Source organism: Dysidea avara, chromosome 15, assembly GCF_963678975.1.
Source record: "Dysidea avara chromosome 15, odDysAvar1.4, whole genome shotgun sequence".
NCBI lineage: Eukaryota > Metazoa > Porifera > Demospongiae > Dictyoceratida > Dysideidae > Dysidea > Dysidea avara.
Window position 1 is genome coordinate 3614870 of NC_089286.1, and position 19613 is coordinate 3634482.

General features: G+C 39.1%; 3 protein-coding genes across 4 annotated transcripts; all 3 read left to right on the top strand.

Annotated features, from left to right (window-relative positions):
* The first annotated feature begins 1670 nt into the window (after positions 1–1670).
* Positions 1671–5118, top strand: LOC136246149 (uncharacterized). Its single transcript, XM_066037610.1, has 6 exons — positions 1671–1803; positions 2334–2376; positions 3569–3672; positions 4431–4453; positions 4504–4633; positions 4867–5118. Exons 1-6 carry the CDS (start codon positions 1720–1722, stop codon positions 5032–5034), a joined length of 552 nt encoding a protein of 183 aa, XP_065893682.1. The 5' UTR covers positions 1671–1719; the 3' UTR covers positions 5035–5118.
* Positions 5034–7499, top strand: LOC136246147 (uncharacterized). Its single transcript, XM_066037608.1, has one exon. It carries the CDS (start codon positions 5147–5149, stop codon positions 7370–7372), a length of 2226 nt encoding a protein of 741 aa, XP_065893680.1. The 5' UTR covers positions 5034–5146; the 3' UTR covers positions 7373–7499.
* LOC136246148 (E3 ubiquitin-protein ligase RNFT1-like) lies at positions 7454–18154 on the top strand. Of its 2 annotated transcripts, XM_066037609.1 has the most exons (10): positions 9959–10095; positions 10287–10837; positions 10976–11052; positions 11764–11864; positions 11916–11983; positions 12872–12954; positions 13008–13154; positions 14308–14373; positions 14427–14531; positions 17788–18154. In XM_066037609.1, exons 2-10 carry the CDS (start codon positions 10309–10311, stop codon positions 17917–17919), a joined length of 1308 nt encoding a protein of 435 aa, XP_065893681.1. In that variant the 5' UTR covers positions 9959–10095; positions 10287–10308; the 3' UTR covers positions 17920–18154. The 2 variants fall into 2 exon arrangements, 1 of the variants encoding a protein (XP_065893681.1); XR_010696270.1 differs by lacking the exons at positions 10976–11052; positions 11764–11864; positions 11916–11983; ... (3 more) ...; positions 14427–14531; positions 17788–18154 and adding an exon at positions 7454–7713 and having other exon boundaries at positions 8786–10095; positions 10287–10338.
* Positions 18155–19613: the final 1459 nt, after the last annotated feature.

Below are 19613 nucleotides of genomic sequence, written 5' to 3' on the forward strand. Positions count from 1 at the left end.
TTATACTATCCGAGTACCAAAATCTTTAACGAGTACTCACCGAGTATTAGTATTTGTTTCAGTCCACCTGCAGCTTATGTCAAAATGACACTATACAGCTATCCACCTACTCATTAAGGAGAATAATATCATTGATTAGTTGATTGATTAACTGACTGACTGACTGACTGACTGACTGACTGACCAAATGATTGCTCAATGCATGAATCAACATACATAGCTTATAGACAAATTGGTTACAAAGAAGTGCATTCACACTCTATATAACACTACAGTGCTATACGCTGAATGGGGTGACTGGCTCTGATACTTTCACTTGGAGCAATTATTGGCACATTGTGTATTCATGAAGTTGATGAGTTGCTTAGGAGTTTAAGCAGTAACAGCAAACTTGTCATCAACAACAATGCCTTGAAGTGCTAAGATCCATCTGGCATTGTTTAACCATCATGTAATGCAACAGGAAAATTTCGGAAGCAGGTTCTTCCTTGCAAGTTTAGGAGGAAAACTACTACAGTGGTAGTGCAGTCAGCAATCGTTTGTAAAGCCTTCAAAGCAAACACTGAGTCAAAACATTCTACCACCACCATTACAGGAATGAACTCAGCTGCTAAATACTTCTCATCCTTGCCCATTTCTCCAGCACCCCAGCACAGGAAGCAGTGGAGGAAACAGAGGAAGTGGTATGGAGTTATAAATGGACAACCATGTTGGAAGCTAGGTTTATGTGGTAGTGAAGAAGAAAATGGGATACAAAGGAGGAGGACATGCATAAGTTCTTGTAGCAGCTGAGGTTGGCAAAAGGCACGTCTTGGGCTGAAATGATGCCGGTTGACAATGTAGTGAAGAAATCAAACCATATAGTCGTAGTGGAGTTATGCTTGGCTGGAGACAGTCAGTCGGCAGTCAGTCAGCAGAACATTTAGTATATACATTGTAATTCTTGTTGGAAGGGTTTGGGGTTGCACTGAACACCTTGATGGGCTTTGTTATGCCTAACCAATGCTGCCAAGCTGTTATCAAGCAAATGTTGTCTACTTTTTGCATTCTTGGGCAAGAAAACCCAAACCATCATGATTGTCACTATGCAACACAACAGGAATTTTGATGAAAAGTTTCCAATTCATGTATCTAGGGGTATATGGGGGCATTGCTCCCCTGAAAATTATGTATTTTGAGGAATCTGGTAACAATCTCGTGTCATTTACCAAAATAATCTTTAGTATGAACATTTTAAAGAAATCTATTGATATATAGGCTGCTTCTGCTGGCATAACACCAGGAGCGCGCTAAAGAGTTGAGAAGTCAGAAATTTGAAACATACACTACATAAATGGATGCCATTCTGGAAGTCTGGGAACATGCCCCAGGAAAAATTTAAGGTATTACACAGTCTGAGGTATTATAGACTTTATAATTTTATTGGTATAGGTAAACTGTAGCTTTAAAAATACAAAATGTGACTGTTCTATTAGGGTAGTTAACTGCTCTATTAGAGTATTTCGATCTTTATCAAAGCAATGCCAATTTTAATTGCCTGAATCTCGGCCTGAATCTTGACCAGTTTCAGAAACCACCTGGATCTTCCCCTGATACAGTACTACCAAGGAGTTAACTCATAGTACTCTCCGTTAGCCGCTCGCCCTTTAGCAACTACGTCATTACGCATGCGCACACGTGATATACAATAATTCATGTGACCTTCACAGACTGATAAAGATGATGTGGTTGTTGTTGAGTGTGTGCTTCATCGTCGGGTACGCCCAGACTGCACCTGATATCCCCGAAACGTTCCAAGTATCGGTAAGTACCCTATAGTTGATGTATAGCTATTGCAGTACTACATTCCATGATTCGCGGGTGATATCACACCATCTCGCTTGTGACGTGTAGCCTGCTATTATAACCGATCATATCCTTCAGTTAGTTAATAACGTGATTTGATCTTCTCAGCTAGCTTAATTCTAAACATGATGTTATGACAATCTACAAACTCGACCACAACGAGGACTGAACGAAAACAATCAGTTCGGCAGTTTCATACACCTGCCACATCAGCTAGTACTGCATGTTAGCGTACACGTGCATAGGTATCAGGTATTATTTTTGAAGCTGATTTCACACAGTTTACATCTTTTTGTGATCAAAACATTACATGTTTATGAAGATATGCACAAACTAGTACATTAAGTGGTGTGTGTATATATAGTGTGTGTGTGTGAGAGAGAGTACATAAGATAAATTGTGCTGTGGTGATGAGGTGTGACTGGTGTTTTCAGTACAAAGTGCTTGTGTTTACTATTAGTAGTGTTTACTATTAGTAATGTTTACAGGTCGAGATTGAAATACACAGTGATGAGACTTCTTTTGGAAGTGGTATGTGTTGTGTGTGTGTATGACCTTTGTAATATACTGTGAAGTGCAATAAAATGGCTTTGGCTTAATATATCTCCTTGCCTCTTGTATGGTTGTACTCAACAACTGGATGTCCATAAGCCAGAAGTAGAAAAGTTTCTGTGTGCTACACGCAGAAACACACAATTGGTCTCTTTTGCTAGCTGCTCACAGTACAGTGAACTGTGTTGACAGAGTTCTAGGATTCCTTTCGAACTAGTGACAAGCTGCTAGCCCCACTAAAGTTATGAACACAACACACACACCCAATAAAATGGTTACACACATATGCACATACAGTCACAGTATATAGTTCTTTTGTGACAACAAAGTTAAAGCGGAATTTCCAAAAAAGCGATTGGTCAAAATGTTGTGTACACGACTTCACTTGTTTTTGTTGTCACACAAGAATTATTAGAGCCTTTCTATAAGTTATGTTCATGCCAGTTCTACATACCTTGGTACATGAGAGTATCACATGCTACAAGAATATGCATTGTTAGCATATCATAGCAGATGGCTTATGTGGGGGTTACTTGCACTGCTAGTTGGTACAAGAGGTCATGTGACCTCTCACTAGAGGTTATTGTTTTGCCAAGTGTCATTGTACACTGGTAAGTTCTGAGACTCTAGAAATTTTCAATGTAGCTCTGTTGATTGCCATGACTGGTGTGTTTACCTAAACCTAATTATGGATATATCTCCTTAGGAGATTACTGGTCAAGAAAATCAGTTTATTTAAACCAATTAAGGTTATTTTATTGATTAAATTAATCCTGGTTGCTTGGTGTGATTAACCAGACATATGTAGCTATAAGGAATCTACAGGATATATCTATTTTGTGTAGCTTTGATTTTTTAAACTGCTATATTATCAGTGTATCTGATGATGTTTAGCATAGGCATAGCAACCAGGGGGCAGGAAAGCTGGACCCCCTATTGATTTTCTAATTTAGTTTACAACACTCTAATAGAACAGTCAGTGTGATCTCAGAAGGCTAGAGGGCATGCCCCCAAAGAGATCATGCCCTGCATGCTGAGTGTACATTGCACACTGTTGTACCTAACTATACAACCACCGGGAACAGAGTCCCCTAAACAAAATACAAAATGTGTTGATTTTTAGCCATGGTAGTGTGAGATGCCAAGTGTAGTTCTCTGTCATGTTATCCAGGTGTAATCGCTCGAGATGAGTCCAAGGGATGGGGAGTAGAGGATATTTGGATCAAGGAAGGAGCTAACAATGTGTCTCAACTGAGGCTGGAGCGTTACGATATGGTTAGTGTGTGTATGTGTGCGTGTGTGTGATGTGCAGCAATTGTGTACATAAATTTTAATTTATGATCTACTTGCATAGACATAGGAAGACTTTTTAGATAGGGGGCTCTGTTATGTTCCAATCTAGGTACAGCTTAGTGTGCAGGGAGGTCTGGCGGGAAATTTTAACTCTTTTCAGATTGATTGTGACAACAAATACACTGACTGTTCTATTAGAGTATTTTGATCTTTTCACTTAGGAGTCTGCCTTTTAATCTTCCAATTATTCTTTCTGGCAATTCTTTTTAAATGTACTTATTATTCCCAAAATTATTCCTGGAATTTCTGCATATTAGTTAGAGGTTTACATAAGTGACTGCCATATTAGAATTACAGACTCGAAGTTAACTGCTCTATTAGAGTATAAGTGACTGCTCTATTAGAGTATCTCGATCTTTTCAATCGTGCTCTGTTTCAGTGTTTTATCCAAAAGATGTTTGCATTATATATACTTCAAGAAAAACTTGTATAAGTTTCACTAGAATCAATTATTCCGAAGTCTTTCCACTACCTATTATTCCCAAAATTATTCTGGCATAATAGACGCATCCCTATAGGGGATCCTTCCCCCTGGATTGCTACGTCAATGAAATGCATCAATAAGTTTCTCTGTAGCTTTACAAGAAACTTTACGAATATTGTGTGTACCCTTTTTGGTTGAACAAATTTTACTTGTCATAGAGGATCATGATATAATAATGACATGTTTCATCATTTAGGGAATGGTGTTCTTAATGAGAAGGTTAGTCCCCTTGTGTCCACTACTGATCAGTTACCATGGTAACATTACAGTTCTGATCGACGTTGTGAAATACGTAATGTTACTGGTTCACTGCCACCGTACTTCAAGTGGGTATCGTGTGCCAGCTATACTGGTCAGATCAAAGTGAGGGAGTACACTTATGATGAGTGGAGCCTTCCTGTGAGTTGACTTATACATTTATAGCGTGAATACTGCTAGAACCATTTGAGACTTTTTGGCTTTCAGAGATCTTGTATGTTTGTGTGCCGTATTTTTTAAATTTGTAACACCTTTTTTTCACTTTTTGATTGCTTGATGACAAATTGTTTCACCCTGGTCACAAATGTTCTACAACATTAATTAGTGGTATAGTCACTTGTTATGGCCGGATTTGTGATGCATTGTTATATTAGGGTCCCGGTGGCAGTTTTGATGTGTTTGTTGACCCAGAGAAGCCCAATGTACCAGCATATGTCAACACTGAGGTGGGAATTACCAGGAGGAATGCAGTGTACAGAGACTTCAATACTGCGACACCTTCAGCTGACATGTTTGCTGTACCTAAGGAGTGTCAGCAATAGAACACTGGACCAGAGGATTATTTGTGTTATTAGTACTGGACTATTGTCTCGTGTGATTATAAATGAAATGTTATAAAATGTAAACCCACAATCGATTAGTTTTAATGTGGACATGACGCACCTAATAATTTGGCGCATAGTTCACTTGTATGGTGTCTCATTGCTGCTCCTGGTCGTTCTGGTGACAGCTGCTACATCACGTGACGGCGTAGAGGAGAGGCACAAATGGATGCTACAACAGAACATCACAACGATACACCTCGTATCCTCATGCCACCTCGACGTGGGATTCGCCGATAGTGCCACTAACATAGTCAACAGATACTTCGACGTGTTCTTCCCTGAGGCAATATTGAGGGCAGATTTGTTACGAAGACTGGGCGGCGATGAAAGACTGGTGTTTACTACACACTCGTACTTGGTGTCGCTGTATTTGGACTGCCCGCCCAATATGGGGCTTCACTGCCCTAGTGAGCATGCGCGGAAGAACTTCACTGATGCCATAATGCGGGGTGACATCACGTGGCACGCTTTCCCCTTCAATGCTCAACCAGAATATTTACTGCAGTACTTGATGATCGAAATAGCTGTGGGACTTACCCATACCCTTGACGACATGTTTGCCAAACAGATCACTACCACTATGAGCCAGAGAGATGTCCCCGGGATGACATCAGCAATGATACCAGTGTTACGGGATAATGGGGTGCAAGCTATTACTGTTGGAGTTAATGAAGCAAGTATGCCTCCTGATGTACCCACAGTTTTCCGATGGCATGACAAGACTAGTAATGCCACGATAGTAGCCATGTGGCACCCTGGAGGATATGGGGGTACTAAGGGTATATCACTGGATAGTATAGTGGTGGTACCGGGGATGTCTCATGCTTTGGTATTTGCTATTAGAGGTGACAACTCAGGACCACCCTCTGTATTTGAGGTCATCAAGAATTATGCTACCTTAAAGGAACTATTTCCTGCTGCCAATATTGTTGCTTCAGATTATGACTCATTTGTGAGGGTGTTATTAGAGCACCAAGATGACCTTCCAGTTATAAGTGGTGAAATTGGGGACACATGGATCCATGGTGTAGCTTCCGACCCTTTGAAGACTCGGAAGTTTTATACCATCATCAATACTTGGTATGAATTAATACCATCATCACCAGGCCTGTATCTACATGATGATCGTATCCACAACTTCTCTCGTTTGTTGATAAAGAATGGTGAGCATACGTGGGGAAAAGATGTCAAGAAATACCTGAATGACTGGACTAACTGGGACAACAAGGCATTCAAGAGTCACCTGTCCACACCACCCTTCCAAGACATGGTCAACTCATGGGTTGAGCAGAGGTTGTGGGGGATTGACTATGCCCTTGAAGCACTTGGTGACCACCCGTTACTACCAGCAATACAAGTCCAATTAGACTTACTCCATTTTGATGGTGTTGTCTCCACTACTGGCTACCAGCGAGAGGATATAATTTCTGCACGGTTTGTTTTACCAGTTAAAGGTGGTACTATTAGTATACAATTTGATGACACTACAGGTGGTATAGTAAATTTTAGTGATAGTAGAATATCTACTGAGTCTATGGCGAGTAGCAGCCACCCTCTAGCACAAGTAATGTACCAGACATTTACTAATAAGAGTTATGATGCTTTCCTCAATCAATATCTCTACACTCGTACAAGTTGGGCTTACCGGGATTTTGGTAAATATGGAATGAATATGTCAACTTTACAAGTGGCCTCACCTACCATCAAAAAGCTATGGAGCAAATTACACAAGGAAAAGATGGAGTACACTTTCTTACTACAACTGGCCTTCACCTCTGATGAATTAGTGAGTGAATATGGAGCCCCTGAAATGATGTGGCTAGAGGTTGGTATTAGCAATGATACATTGTTGAACATGGTGTTATATATTGTCAATAAAACAGCTACCAGATTACCAGAGTCTCTGTCAGTCTTCTTTGATCCACCGCTACAAGACAACACTAAGATGTTTGTCACTAAACTAGACTCATTGGTACCAGTAGACTCAGTACTACACAATGGTAGTCAACACTTGCATGCTAGCCAGACAGTCACATACACCAAGCCACCAATGACGTTATTGTCTCTTGATACCAGTCTGTTATGTGTGGGATATCCTACCCCCTTCCCTACGCCTCCCTCCAAACCAGCAATCAACGATGGCTTTTCATTTAACATATTCAACAACATTTGGGGGACTAATTATGTCATGTGGTATCCTTACCTGGAGGAGGACAAGAATTCCAAATATCGCTTTGTTTTTGACTACTCCAAGAGTCCTAGGGATACTTCATAAGTTTTCTGTACTTACTTTTGTATTATTGATCTGTGTTTCCACTGTAGTTCTTGGGACCTGCCTGTGAAAACCTGCCTGCAGCTGCAGGGAGTCGACGTTTTAATAGCTATACAGAAATATCTCAAAAGACTTGCAATCAGCGAAGCCCCATAATTGGAAAATTTTACACAGGGTAAAATTTTGTGTACGCTAAAATTGGTCTCGCACATAAGCCCTACGTTTAGTGTGCATTAATTGGGAAATAATGGGCGCTAGCAATGCGAAGTCCCAGTTAACTACATCGGGTACTGGTGGAGGTGAAGATGCGGACACAAGGACGTGTCATTGTGATGACGGGGCAGGTGAGTAAATGCGGCAGTAGGTGTGCGGTGTGGGTAAAGCCATATTATAAAATGTCACCTCATTGCCACACCCCCTAAACAATTTACACAGCATTGTGGTCTGATCGTGTAGTGCATTTAGTACCATTTGTCACTGATAAAAGTAAAAGTTGACCTGGTTGGCACTGTGTGGCACTTAATTGGCCTGCAGATCAAGTCACAGTGGGTTGGCTTTCTTTCGGTCCTTCTAGATATTTGTCCTGTTTCACTTTAGGATACTGTACTCTGCTTAGACTCCTAGTAAACACCTTGGCCTTCTGTGTTCACCCTCCAGTAACTAACTGTCAAGCTAAATCTATTGAAAAGCTGTTTCTAGAGATAGCTAGTGGCGAGGCTAGTGGTACTTTACTAGTGGAATAAATATTTAATAAAATCTTGTCTAATTGGAATCATAGAGAATATATTTTTTTTAAATTATTGAAGTGCTTCTCTTTCTTTGTCCCAACAGCAGACAAGGGCACTTAATGGGTTCCTGGTCCCAACTATTTAGTTCAAGTACATGTAATTCTACATAACAGGGTCTCCATCTCACATTTTAACAACTATGTCCCATTTATTGTTACTTGCCACGTCATCTTCCACCATTAATGTATATCAATATTAAAAATTCTCTGTTCCTTTGGAACTCAGAAGTTTCAAATCAGTCCCTTTCCAGATGGCACTTTGTCATTTTCCATTTTCTGTTTAACTAACCGACTTTGTTTAGTTTTGTCTTGTTCTTATATGGTATTGTTATGTGTCATGTTTCTGTTGTAAGTTTATTTGTGGTTGTTATTTTTGTACTTGTTCCTGTATGTATGTCTCTGTAAGGGGGAGCATGTTTGCAGGCTTTGCCTTTTGTGTAACCCTGACAAAAATCGATGTCTAACTATACTGCCCTAAATAGCCCTCATCAAGCCCGCATTTATAACAAGCACTCAGCATACTATAATGTAGAAATCAGCAAATAGTAATGTTAATTGTTACGTTATCAAGAGTTAACAATAGTTATTAACTCTTGATGTTATGCTGCTGTTTTTTTGTGTTGTCATAGTGATAGTAGATCACCAAACCCCTACGGTGGATCATGTGATGTCTCCACATCAAGACCACATCACTAAGGCTAATGTGGCCTCTAAGATGATTGCAGGATTAAGAGTGACATGTGGACCAGACTGGGAATATGAACCAGTATATCATCTTGAAGGAACAGTTAAGGCTTGTGGTACTGTTAAAGGATTAGAATGGATGTTAGTAAGATGGGACAGTGGTACTACTGGACAATACAGGATGGGAGTGTTCCAGAAATATGATCTGCAACTTGCTCCTGCGTCATGGCCATGGATGTTTGAACAATTAACAGTGAATGATATGACTAGACTGGAACAGAGCCAGGTTGATGAGTGTCGACTACATGTGTACTCATTTGTTGATCCACTACCGGACTTCTTAAAATGTGAAATGTGTGATGACGTGTTGACTGACCCTTACTTGACTGACTGTTGTGACCAGAGTTATTGTAGGAGTTGTATTGAAAAAGTTACCAGCAAGAAGTGCCCACGCTGTCATAAGAAATTTGACCAGCTCAAACAGGACACAAAGAGTAGCAGGATTATACAAGACCAAGAGATCAAGTGTCCTTATCATGTTTATAACAAATGCCAGTGGACTGGATTCAATGAAGACATTAGCAAGCATCTGCTGACTTGTCAGTATAAAGTAGTAGAGTGTCCAAACAATTGTGGTAGATGTTATGAGAGGCATAATATTTCACTACACACTGCTATGGAGTGTGACGTTGGTGTTGTACTATGTCACGAATGTGGACAACACTTTAAGATCAATGACTACACATCACATCTTAGTAATGATACAAGTCAGCCTAATACTGAGGTTGAGGTGGTTGCTACAGACTCTAATGTACTCACACAACATGCACCTGATGGGATGGTAGCGTGTCAGTTTGCAGAGTTTGGTTGTGATGTGGTAACTGCCTCCGGTGATATGACCCAGCATTTGTATGATGCCACCCAGGACCACTTGGCTATGCTGTGTGAGGTAATTAAGACAGAGAGAAATGCTAGGAAATGTCTTGAACAACAATTGGAGGAAGAGAAACTAGCTAGAACTAATTTAGAAAAACAAGTGTATGAGAAAAAATTATAAGCGCATGTTAAATAAGTACTATTAAATTTTTGGCGCGCGTTATTTTGAAATTTAGGCGCTAATGATTTTAAATGTCTCCTGACTTTGTGCTCACGAGATTGGCAACAACAATGAATGGTTTTGTCAGGTGACACTGGGACCACGCTGTCGTGAGAGCTACTGATATTTAACGCGGCATAATAACGTAGAGTCATTTTTGTAAGTGATATTTTGTATCAGCGTGTTGTTTGACGTTTCAGTGTCGAAAGTGTTTCCTTCGGCACGGCCTTTGTAACCTTTAAACCAGTTATTTTACTATGATAAGAGTGTTACTATTATTGTACACTTATTGGTGGCATACTGAACTGTTCTCCCTATTAATACGTCGTCACTGTGTGTTGTTTCCCCAGTTCTACAAACACGTGATATGATATGAAGGCCAAGATGGCGGAACATCATCAGCACAGAGAAGTGCGTATTGATATGACACCCTCAGACATGGCTGGTGACAGCTTGTCCGACTATACGACTGCTGGGAGACTTGGCCGGACACACAGTCGATCGGCATCATGGACATTTCGTAGCCCTAATACAGCAGACTTACCATCTCTTGCATCATTAACATCAGTTATTAGAGAATTTGTACCTGCGGCATTCACTTCAGAAGATCCAATGTCAGCGTCGTACGCAGGAACTCCCAGTATGGACTTTGATAGTGTTAGAACTTATGGTCACCCAACTGTGGCCGCACACACACAACACAGCAGAAATCCATCAACATCAAATGCTGCACAATATGGTGATGTAGAAACTGGGCACCATCGGCCACCCATGGATAATCAGCATCCCATAATTGAAGAGTTGCACCCTCCAGAACCTAATGAGTCTGTGAAATGGTTTGAAGAAAACCTATTGTTAATATTAGTGCTAGTTGTTAGATTTTCCTGGATGCATCGCCTGGGTAAGTAACTAAGTGAAACTGATCTATGACCATGTGTGTTGGTACAAAGTGCACATGTCAAAGTACATGTAATGTGTAGTGATTAAACAATATACACTTCTGGTCCTACTATTATATTTGTTTATTGTTTATTTCCAGGCCTTGTTGTGTTACTTGGAATGTTAGCTACTTATATCCATGGCAACAGATCCCTGAAGAGGGAAATATCATTAAAGGTACTTGCATAAGATATCTTATAGTGTAGTATTGTGTGTGTACATACAACATACAACTCTATGATAAAGATAAATCCTTTTGTACTTCCATGCTTAGATATGTCTCCATACTCTATAGTATGTTCACGCTGAGCTGAATCCTGAAAAACAGCTAAAAATTGAAAGTGTATTTTTTTCTCAATAGAGTTAACATTTCAGCCAACCAGATGATTGTTGGTAACAGCAAAGGTATCAACAACAGACATGTACACGGTTTGGCTCCATTACAAGTTTGGGAAAGGATTATAATGGACACTATACTTATATGGCTTCCCTATAGGAAATATATTGTGAAAATTTTGATTGGCCATAAACATTATGTCAAACATTTGAATAAAAAGATTTTGAAATATTTTTAGCGGGTCAAGCAGAACTACAAATGAGCCAAATTTCAAGATCGTGTGTAATTGCATCCATGAGTTATTAAATGTTTTTGAGGATTCAGCTCAACGTGAACATACTATAATAGAAGACACCCTCTGTAAAATTAAAAATGTTTTCAATGAATTATCTTACTAGGAAACAGTTTTTTCATAATTGATAATACAGGTCAAGAGTTCATACTATAGTAATATTATGAACTCTTGATAATACCTTGTAATAAAATAAGTGACCTCACTTTATGGGGTATGATATAGTTGGTCATGTGACTGATTGTGGTGTTCATTACAGGATAGAAGAAGTAAACTGTTCCTTTGTTGGATAATGTTATTCTTATCAGCAAATATCTATTTTGTATATTATGTGTTTCGTGACCAGCAGCTAGAAAATTGGTGAGTATTGTGGTTGTTATTTTAGTTTGACATTATTATGTTCTATTTCAGTTTACACTTCAGTGCACCATTTTTACCACTAGACCTGTGGAATGTGTTGTGGTGTATTTGTGTAACTGGTGAGTGTGTGTGAGTGTGTGTGTGTGTGTGTGTGTGTGTGTGTGTGTGTGTGTGTGTGTGTGTGTGTGTGTGTGTGTGTGTGTGTGTGTGTGTGTGTGTGTGTGTGTGTGTGTGTGTGTGTGTGTGTGTGTGTGTGTGTGTGTGTGTGTGTGTGTGTGTGTGTGTTCAGCTGTGTGATGGGGCCAGTATTTTTACAACATTGCGGAATGTGTGTGTATTTTTATTGTTATATAGTTGTTACACACACATAATTTGTTTGGGTAATCATAATTATGTTAAAATGTTTTGATATTAGTTTTGTGCGTATAGCTTACAAGAAGGCAGTCTGTATGTTTGAGTATAGTAATAGTTTAGGCTGTTGATAGCCTTTTAGTTTCATTGTTGGCAATATGTGTGGGGTGTGTATGCTATATAGTGTTTACATTTTATTATGACATGTTTGTCTTCTGTTTACTGGGAGAGTGATTTGTGGTCTAGTTTCCTCTGTGATTGCCATCCTAGTATTAGCTAGTGTGTTAAGTGTGCACTTGAAGCTTTGTATTTCACTAACACAAATTACACAATTGTGAGACCATTACAAATTCTCTGCATTGGTAGAGTATGCCCTTACCCTGTTTCCTAATGTACAACGTATCTTTCAAAGGATAGCTTAAATCATTTGTATACCATCATTCCTTTATATTGAGAACAGAAGCCAATGGGCATGGAGGAAACAGTGTCACTGATATCTTTCCCTCTGCTTGGCTTCCTTCATGACTACTGATGTCACAATTAGTCTATGATGTTATAACCTACAATTTAGTATTACGGTTGAGAGTGATCAAATGTTGTTGTTTTCTCTTGCAAAGTTTCAGCCCATGTTAAAATATCTTCACTCATTTTTGTAGATTTCATTATCAGATTTGGCGTCATGGCACTGAAGGCATCAGTTGCTGCCGCCCCTCGAGCACTATTACCCACCAAGAAAAAAGTCAGTATGGTTGCTATGGGGTTACCAGCTATGACCTTACATCTTCCCCACAGGGCAAATATTACATGTTACTGGAATATACATCACAGATGTATCGGTCCCTGATCCCTGCACCATTGTGGTTCAGATACCTCTCCAACTATTATCAGACTGGTAGACTGTTTGCTATCTTCATCACTGCTATATATCTCATGATCAAGGTATGTGAGTGTGACCGTGATCATGGGTGGGTGTGACTGTGATCATGGGATCTGGAAAAAGTTTTGATTGGCCGTTTTTTCCTGAATTAAGATACTTGATTGGTTAAGAATAACTTAGATTATCCATATTCAGGTACGATAAGGTTGAATGATGAGGATCTGATCTGCTTTATCATTTGCACTCATCGTTCACACCTTTTATGTATGTTAAGTCTTTGTGGCCAACCAGTGTCCCCAAACTAAAAATATATTATCAACAGCTGTACTCATAGATGTATAATTCTAGATGCTATGTTAAAAGGGCAGTATGCCAAGTTATACAAGTGCTGAAATCACATAAGTGCGACATGCATTTGATGCTGTTTTACCTGAGTGAATGAACAACAGTTCTCACTTCCATACAGCCTGCTACAATGACTTGGAATCATTTTGTTGTGAAACTACATGTCTAGACAGGTAGCCACAAGAACAGCAGCGCCAGCCCATTGTAGACCATTAAATAACTCAACAGGCTTGTAGTTTTTGTCAGTGCAACAATCGTGACAACATTACAAGCTTGTACCAGCTGCTAGAGCCTGGCTGAAGGGGCTGTTTGCAATCCACATGGGGCAAGGCTTTGCGGAGCAGTTCTATAGCAGTTCTATTCGCTACCAAACAACAATGTGAACTACAGGCTTTGCGGAGCAGTTCTATAGCAGTTCTATTCGCTACCAAACAACAATGTGAACTACAGGCTTTGCGGAGCAGTTCTATAGCAGTTCTATTCGCTACCAAACAACAATGTGAACTACAGGGGATATACCTTACGAGTAAAACAGTACAATTTTATACCGTTACCATCACTTTGTTTACAATTATCCCATTAGAAGATCACCACAAGTTTGTCATTTTGTGGCGTGATATTTAACGGATGTGAAATTAGCACTTGTATGGCTTGGAGTACTGTCCCTTTAAACCCTTTTTCTCACCTCAACAAAAAAAGGGAAATAAGCAGTCTGGTGGGGGGTATTATTGTGGGTGTGAGGTTAAAATTTTCGGGAGTCTGATAAATATTATCACTTGTGTGTATAAATTTCTGACAAGCTATTTTGACTGTTCTGCGAATTTATTTGTAGCATAACTATTCATAATCATTCCCTTATTCACTTTACAGGGTTCACAGTGTTATGGCAGAATGAAGCAACTCTACAGAGCATTTGTAGCATTCCATATTGATCCTGTAAGTCATCAAGTGTACTGTAGTGTCTGATCATCATCACTCATGCACCACAGAACTATGGGTGTAACCCGAGCAGAGAAGAGATGTTGTCTGTGGAGGGAACTTGTCCAATATGTCAGGAGGAAATGAATGATCCTATTATGTTGAAGAGCTGTAAAGTGAGTTTAGTTGTGTGGTTCCTGTGTCCTTGTTTGGTGTTGAAATGGGCAGTAGATATCTCATATAATACGTTTAGTGTGTACTGTACATGGTTGTGTACTGTACATGGTTGTGTACTGTACATGGTTGTGTACTGTACATGGTTGTGTACTGTACATGGTTGTGTAATGTGTGCGTGTGTGTACATGTCGCATACATGCACTAGTCAAGATGTTAATATTCAATGGCTCATATCCACTGTATTTATCACCAGTTTATTTGGTATTTAGTGTGTGCATGACTTGTCTTCTTACTTGTATGAGCCAACCAGCCAGCCAACTACTTCCCAGTGTTTGCACTCTAGACTGCACTCTAGACCATATTCTGTTGTGTAGAATAGATTGGACCTTGGGGGTAGATGTTGGCATAAACACACTCTGAATGCTGTGCAGTTAGTGAATTACTTAAAATGTTTTGTTAAAACAATGTAAGCATACATACATGTATGCATCTTTGTAAAATGGCCTGTTTAAATGAAGTGAGGATTATCTTTTGCTACCTGCCTGTCCCTCTACAGCAATTAGAAAATGGTATACATGAAATCCTTTGATCTTTGGGTAGATAATGAGGCGTTTGGGAGTCCAGAAAAGACGGAATAACGGAATAAGTGAAACTTTTATTCTAAACATTGTTATACTCTATCCCTATAGGTTTACAGTGCTCACCTTGTAGCAGCTCTGTCAAGAACTTAATTGTGATGGTTGAACACTAAGGCAACGAGCTTTAAATAGAGCATGCACTATACTGTCCACTCTAAATCAAAATAAGCTAAACTGCTTTACTTGCTTACAGTAGGGTGGGCGTTAACAAGAGCAATACACTTTACACAGTAGTTAGCTTAGTTAGGTGCGCTAGAGTGGATAGTTTTGTGTACATTCTATTAAAAGCTTGTCACCTTGGATTCAGCCATCATGATTGCTTACTTGACGGAGTTGCTACAAAGTGAAACTATAAAGATTAGAATGAAATTTTCGCTTACTCTGTTATTCCGTATTCTGCCTTTTCTGGGCTCCCGTTATGCTGACACTACTATGCTATTCACTGAGGGGCAAGCTTTATGGTGATGGAGAAGTTGCGAGTTTGTTTCAGTGTACTTTACCTTGTTATACACTACACAAGCATCATATCCCTATTATGGTGTGGTTACTATCATCAGATATGGGGTGATGTTTGTATTAAGTTATTGTGCTGTAATTATGTTACAATCACGCCACCTAGCTCAGTCCACCTTGTAATGTGTAGTAGTCAGCTATTAACAAACAGTATTGGGATAGTGTCATACTGTATGTAACAAGTGAAAGTGTTCCTGTGCTTACTGCCTAGTTCACTTTCGAGATAATACACACCGATGTGTGGTACACTGTTTATCCCATCTTAACTATCGTCACATGCTAGTTGCTGGCTTAAACAATTGTTTTATCCTTTTATAATGTGTTTGTTGTACCATACTAAGATGTTAGTTGTGATCACCAGTATTAATAGAGTAAAGGACTTCAAAGAAAGTAATATCATACATTAAAGGGTCATACATTAATGACTATCACATCACTAATAATAACTGTTATACTCTGATGTGTGTAGTGATTGTAGAATGTGATGTAACATGATGTGTCAATTAATATACATTTTCACTGTGAGATCATCACTAAGCTAAACAGCTTATGAGATGTACTTGTCCAAGTTCCAATATATTTCACTAGGATTCACTAGGACATTTCTCTGTGCTGGCCACTTCGTGACCATCAGTACACTCATTAACTGTAAGGTCACACAACCTTTAAACTACTTTCCCTAGTCCTAATGGATCAATAGGGTGATGTACAAGAGTGTCATCACTTAATGACTATCAATGTATTGGAAGAAGTTAAGATAATTGTGGCTTATCACGATTTTCAAGTTTCTTGAAATTTCAAGCACCACGTGCTAATACTGTTGTGTATGTGCAGTTGTTTAAATTTAACTAATGTTCTGTGGCTGTCAATTTGTATGTAAATCTCCTGTGAGTGTAGACAACACCAAAAAATCTTCTGTTATACAGCTGCACACTTGCATGCTTGTACAGCTCACATGACACTTTACATTGCAAGAACTTGGAAAACCTGTGATGTAACATGCATAGCCTGTGGATCCAGTCCAGTACAGCATTTCTAAGAGATCTTGCTTGACAACAAAAACAAGCGAAATCACATGCACAAGATTTCATCCAATCAAATCAATTCATTTTTGAAGTTCAAACTACAAATACTGCATGTGACATCTTGTTGTGGCTCAAGGTCTCTTAGAACCACTGTAACACAACACCATGTGATCTGTGGTGTGGTCACCTGACCCCATCACACCACTTCAGTGGTTAGGTGTTCAGAATTCTTTGTGTAAACAAGAGCCCATAAATATTTGATCACAGTTTTTATGTGGCACCACATAGCATTGTGGCGACTTTGTATGTGCAATTCAAAGCTGCACTACTAGTGAACACTTGGTTATGGTTATTCAGTAGTAGAACACTTTGTAAACATTTCTACATCACCACCCGTGTGATGTGAGCTGTTAATTTCTCTGTGAGGTACAATTGTTATCATGCTGCATGTTACAGGCCCATAGTGCAGATTATTTGTGAGCCATAAAATTAATGTTTGTAAACATTGTCATCACATTATCTGACAGAACACCAAGGTGAAGTGGGCCAGCAATCCTTATAGTTCAGACTGGGTTGTGCTGTAAATGATGTTTTGAAACTTTAAGTAAATAATAACACCTTGACTACAACCGCATAACTGATAATGTGCCACCAATGGTTTCTATACTACTTGGAGAGTTGTAAATGACATAGAAATGTGTCCTAAGGGCTTCTAGACATTTCCCTAAGTGAGAAAGAGTGAGAGAAAATGCAGAACCATGGTTAGTAACAATATTAATTACCCTTTGAGTTGAAGTGTACTAAACATTCACAGGATAGACCACAGGTTACTAAATAGCCAGTAACCCTGGCATGGGTTTCCATTAATTAGTTATGACTTCAAAAATAAAGGTTGTGTGTGTGTGTGTGTGTGTGTGTGTGTGTGTGTGTGTGTGTGTGTGTGTGTGTGTTGGTGGACAGGGTACTGCAGTGTGTTTGTGTGCACGTGTGTGTGTGTGTGTGTGTGTGTGTGTCTTAGTTATCCACTGCCCCAGGGTATAATAGATTACACGTGTTATGATCACATGATTTCCTTGTAGCACATATTCTGTGAGACGTGTATCCAGTTGTGGTTTGATCGTGAGAGGACCTGTCCGTTATGTCGCAGTGTGATAGCCAGTGACCCGAAATGGAGAGATGGTTCTACAGAAGGCTTTGTCATGCTCTTCTGAACCCTCGTCCTGCTAACATGACATAACTTTCTCCAGGCGACATCATCATTTTGTGGTTTTGTCTCATGTGATGAGAGACCACACCCTCTTTGTGTGCCGAGACAATATTGCATGGTACAGCTAGGCACTTTTCTTGTAAAGGAAAATTAAATTATTATGATAATCACTAAATCATGTCATCATTAAGTGTTTCTTGTTTTTGTACAACTTCATCACATCACATGTGTTGCAATTAGTTATGTAGTGTTGTGGGAGGTGTATGTGGGTGGGGCTAATCTGAATATTTATAAGTATAGGGTGACTGGTACATGGTGATTAGGGCTCAAACGAATATTCTATTATTCGAATATCCAAATACCATTTTGGGTATTCAAATATTTGTTTCAAGGAGAAGATATAAAATCAGTGTGTGCAGTACATAAAAATTCTTGATCTCACATACAGCTCTGTAAATATTCAAATCATTTGGAGGCATATTGTATAACAGGATTATTGATATCCCAATTACATGTACTGTAAAAGAATATTCGTTTGAACCCTAATGGTGATACAGTATAGGGGAAATTTTTGCTGATTTCGTGATTTTGACAGTTACCAGTGAAAATTTTATCCTAGACTTAATCTAATACATTTTGGGAGTGATTGTAAATCGATGGAAAAATTTAACTAGGTAACATTGCTAAAAAATTAGCCCCTTGAAATATTTAGGCTATATGATACTTGCTATGAGGGGGTTTGGTGAAGCTATTCAACCAAACAGAAATTAATATGATGCTGTACTGTGAACAGATACCTTGTAATAGATGGAATTGTTCCACACAATAAGTGATGAATCTTCTCACATGACTTAATTCTTGTAAATCTAGTGGATGGAAGATGACCAAATAATTCACCTATATTAATAGAGGGTACCATGCTATTAGTGAGGTGTGCTCTATTATACTGTATGGTTGTTCTATTAGGGTATTATGGCTAGGCTGAGGTGTCCTGATTTATTTCAGGGTCTATAGTATGCACAAATTGAACTGGATCCTGAAAAACAGCAAAAAAAAAAATGAAAAGTGGATTTTTCTCAAGAGAATTAGCATTTCAGCCAACCAGATGATTTTAAAAGTGACAGTAATGGTGTCAGCAACAGACATGTGTGGTTTAGCTCGATCCACTACAAGATAAGGAAAGAGTCGTAATAGATGCTAGACTTTTATGGCTTCCTCTAGGAAATGCATGGTGGAAATTTAGACTGACCATTAAGTTAATGTTGTGTCAGACATTTGAACAAAAAAGTTTTGAAATATGTTAGTGGGTCTAGCAATGCTACAAATGAGCCAAATAAGATCATGCGTAATTGTATCCGTGAGTTATTAAATGGGTCCATGGACAAGTGTCCTGATTATCAAGGTGTCCTGTATAATTATGGAGAGTTCTCTTTAATGAATGTCACATCATTGACAGTTTTGATTGTACGTGTTCAACTTGGTTGAGGTACATGTGGCTACAACTCACTGACAACTTGATGCTGTGTGAGTATCTCAGTATCATTGCAGGAATACTTTTTAACTCCACAAATGAATTAAAAGTGACCTGTTGTTGATGACTGCTATATTAGAGTATATTAGATAATTGTACTCACACTGTGGCTTGTATCACCTCGATATAACACAAATTATTGATTATTCTGCATTGTATAAGAATGC

Bases quoted from the DNA above. Each gene is read 5' to 3' on its own strand.
- LOC136246149 (XM_066037610.1), top strand. From the start codon at position 1,720: ATGATGTGGTTGTTGTTGAGTGTGTGCTTCATCGTCGGGTACGCCCAG. The intron at 4,454-4,503 runs GTTAGTCCCCTT...GTAACATTACAG, and splicing joins ATGGTGTTCTTAATGAGAAG to TTCTGATCGACGTTGTGAAA. The intron at 4,634-4,866 runs GTGAGTTGACTT...TTGTTATATTAG, and splicing joins ATGATGAGTGGAGCCTTCCT to GGTCCCGGTGGCAGTTTTGA.
- LOC136246147 (XM_066037608.1), top strand. From the start codon at position 5,147: ATGACGCACCTAATAATTTGGCGCATAGTTCACTTGTATGGTGTCTCA.
- LOC136246148 (XM_066037609.1), top strand. From the start codon at position 10,309: ATGAAGGCCAAGATGGCGGAACATCATCAGCACAGAGAAGTGCGTATT. The intron at 10,838-10,975 runs GTAAGTAACTAA...GTTTATTTCCAG, and splicing joins TTCCTGGATGCATCGCCTGG to GCCTTGTTGTGTTACTTGGA. The intron at 11,865-11,915 runs GTGAGTATTGTG...GTTCTATTTCAG, and splicing joins GACCAGCAGCTAGAAAATTG to TTTACACTTCAGTGCACCAT.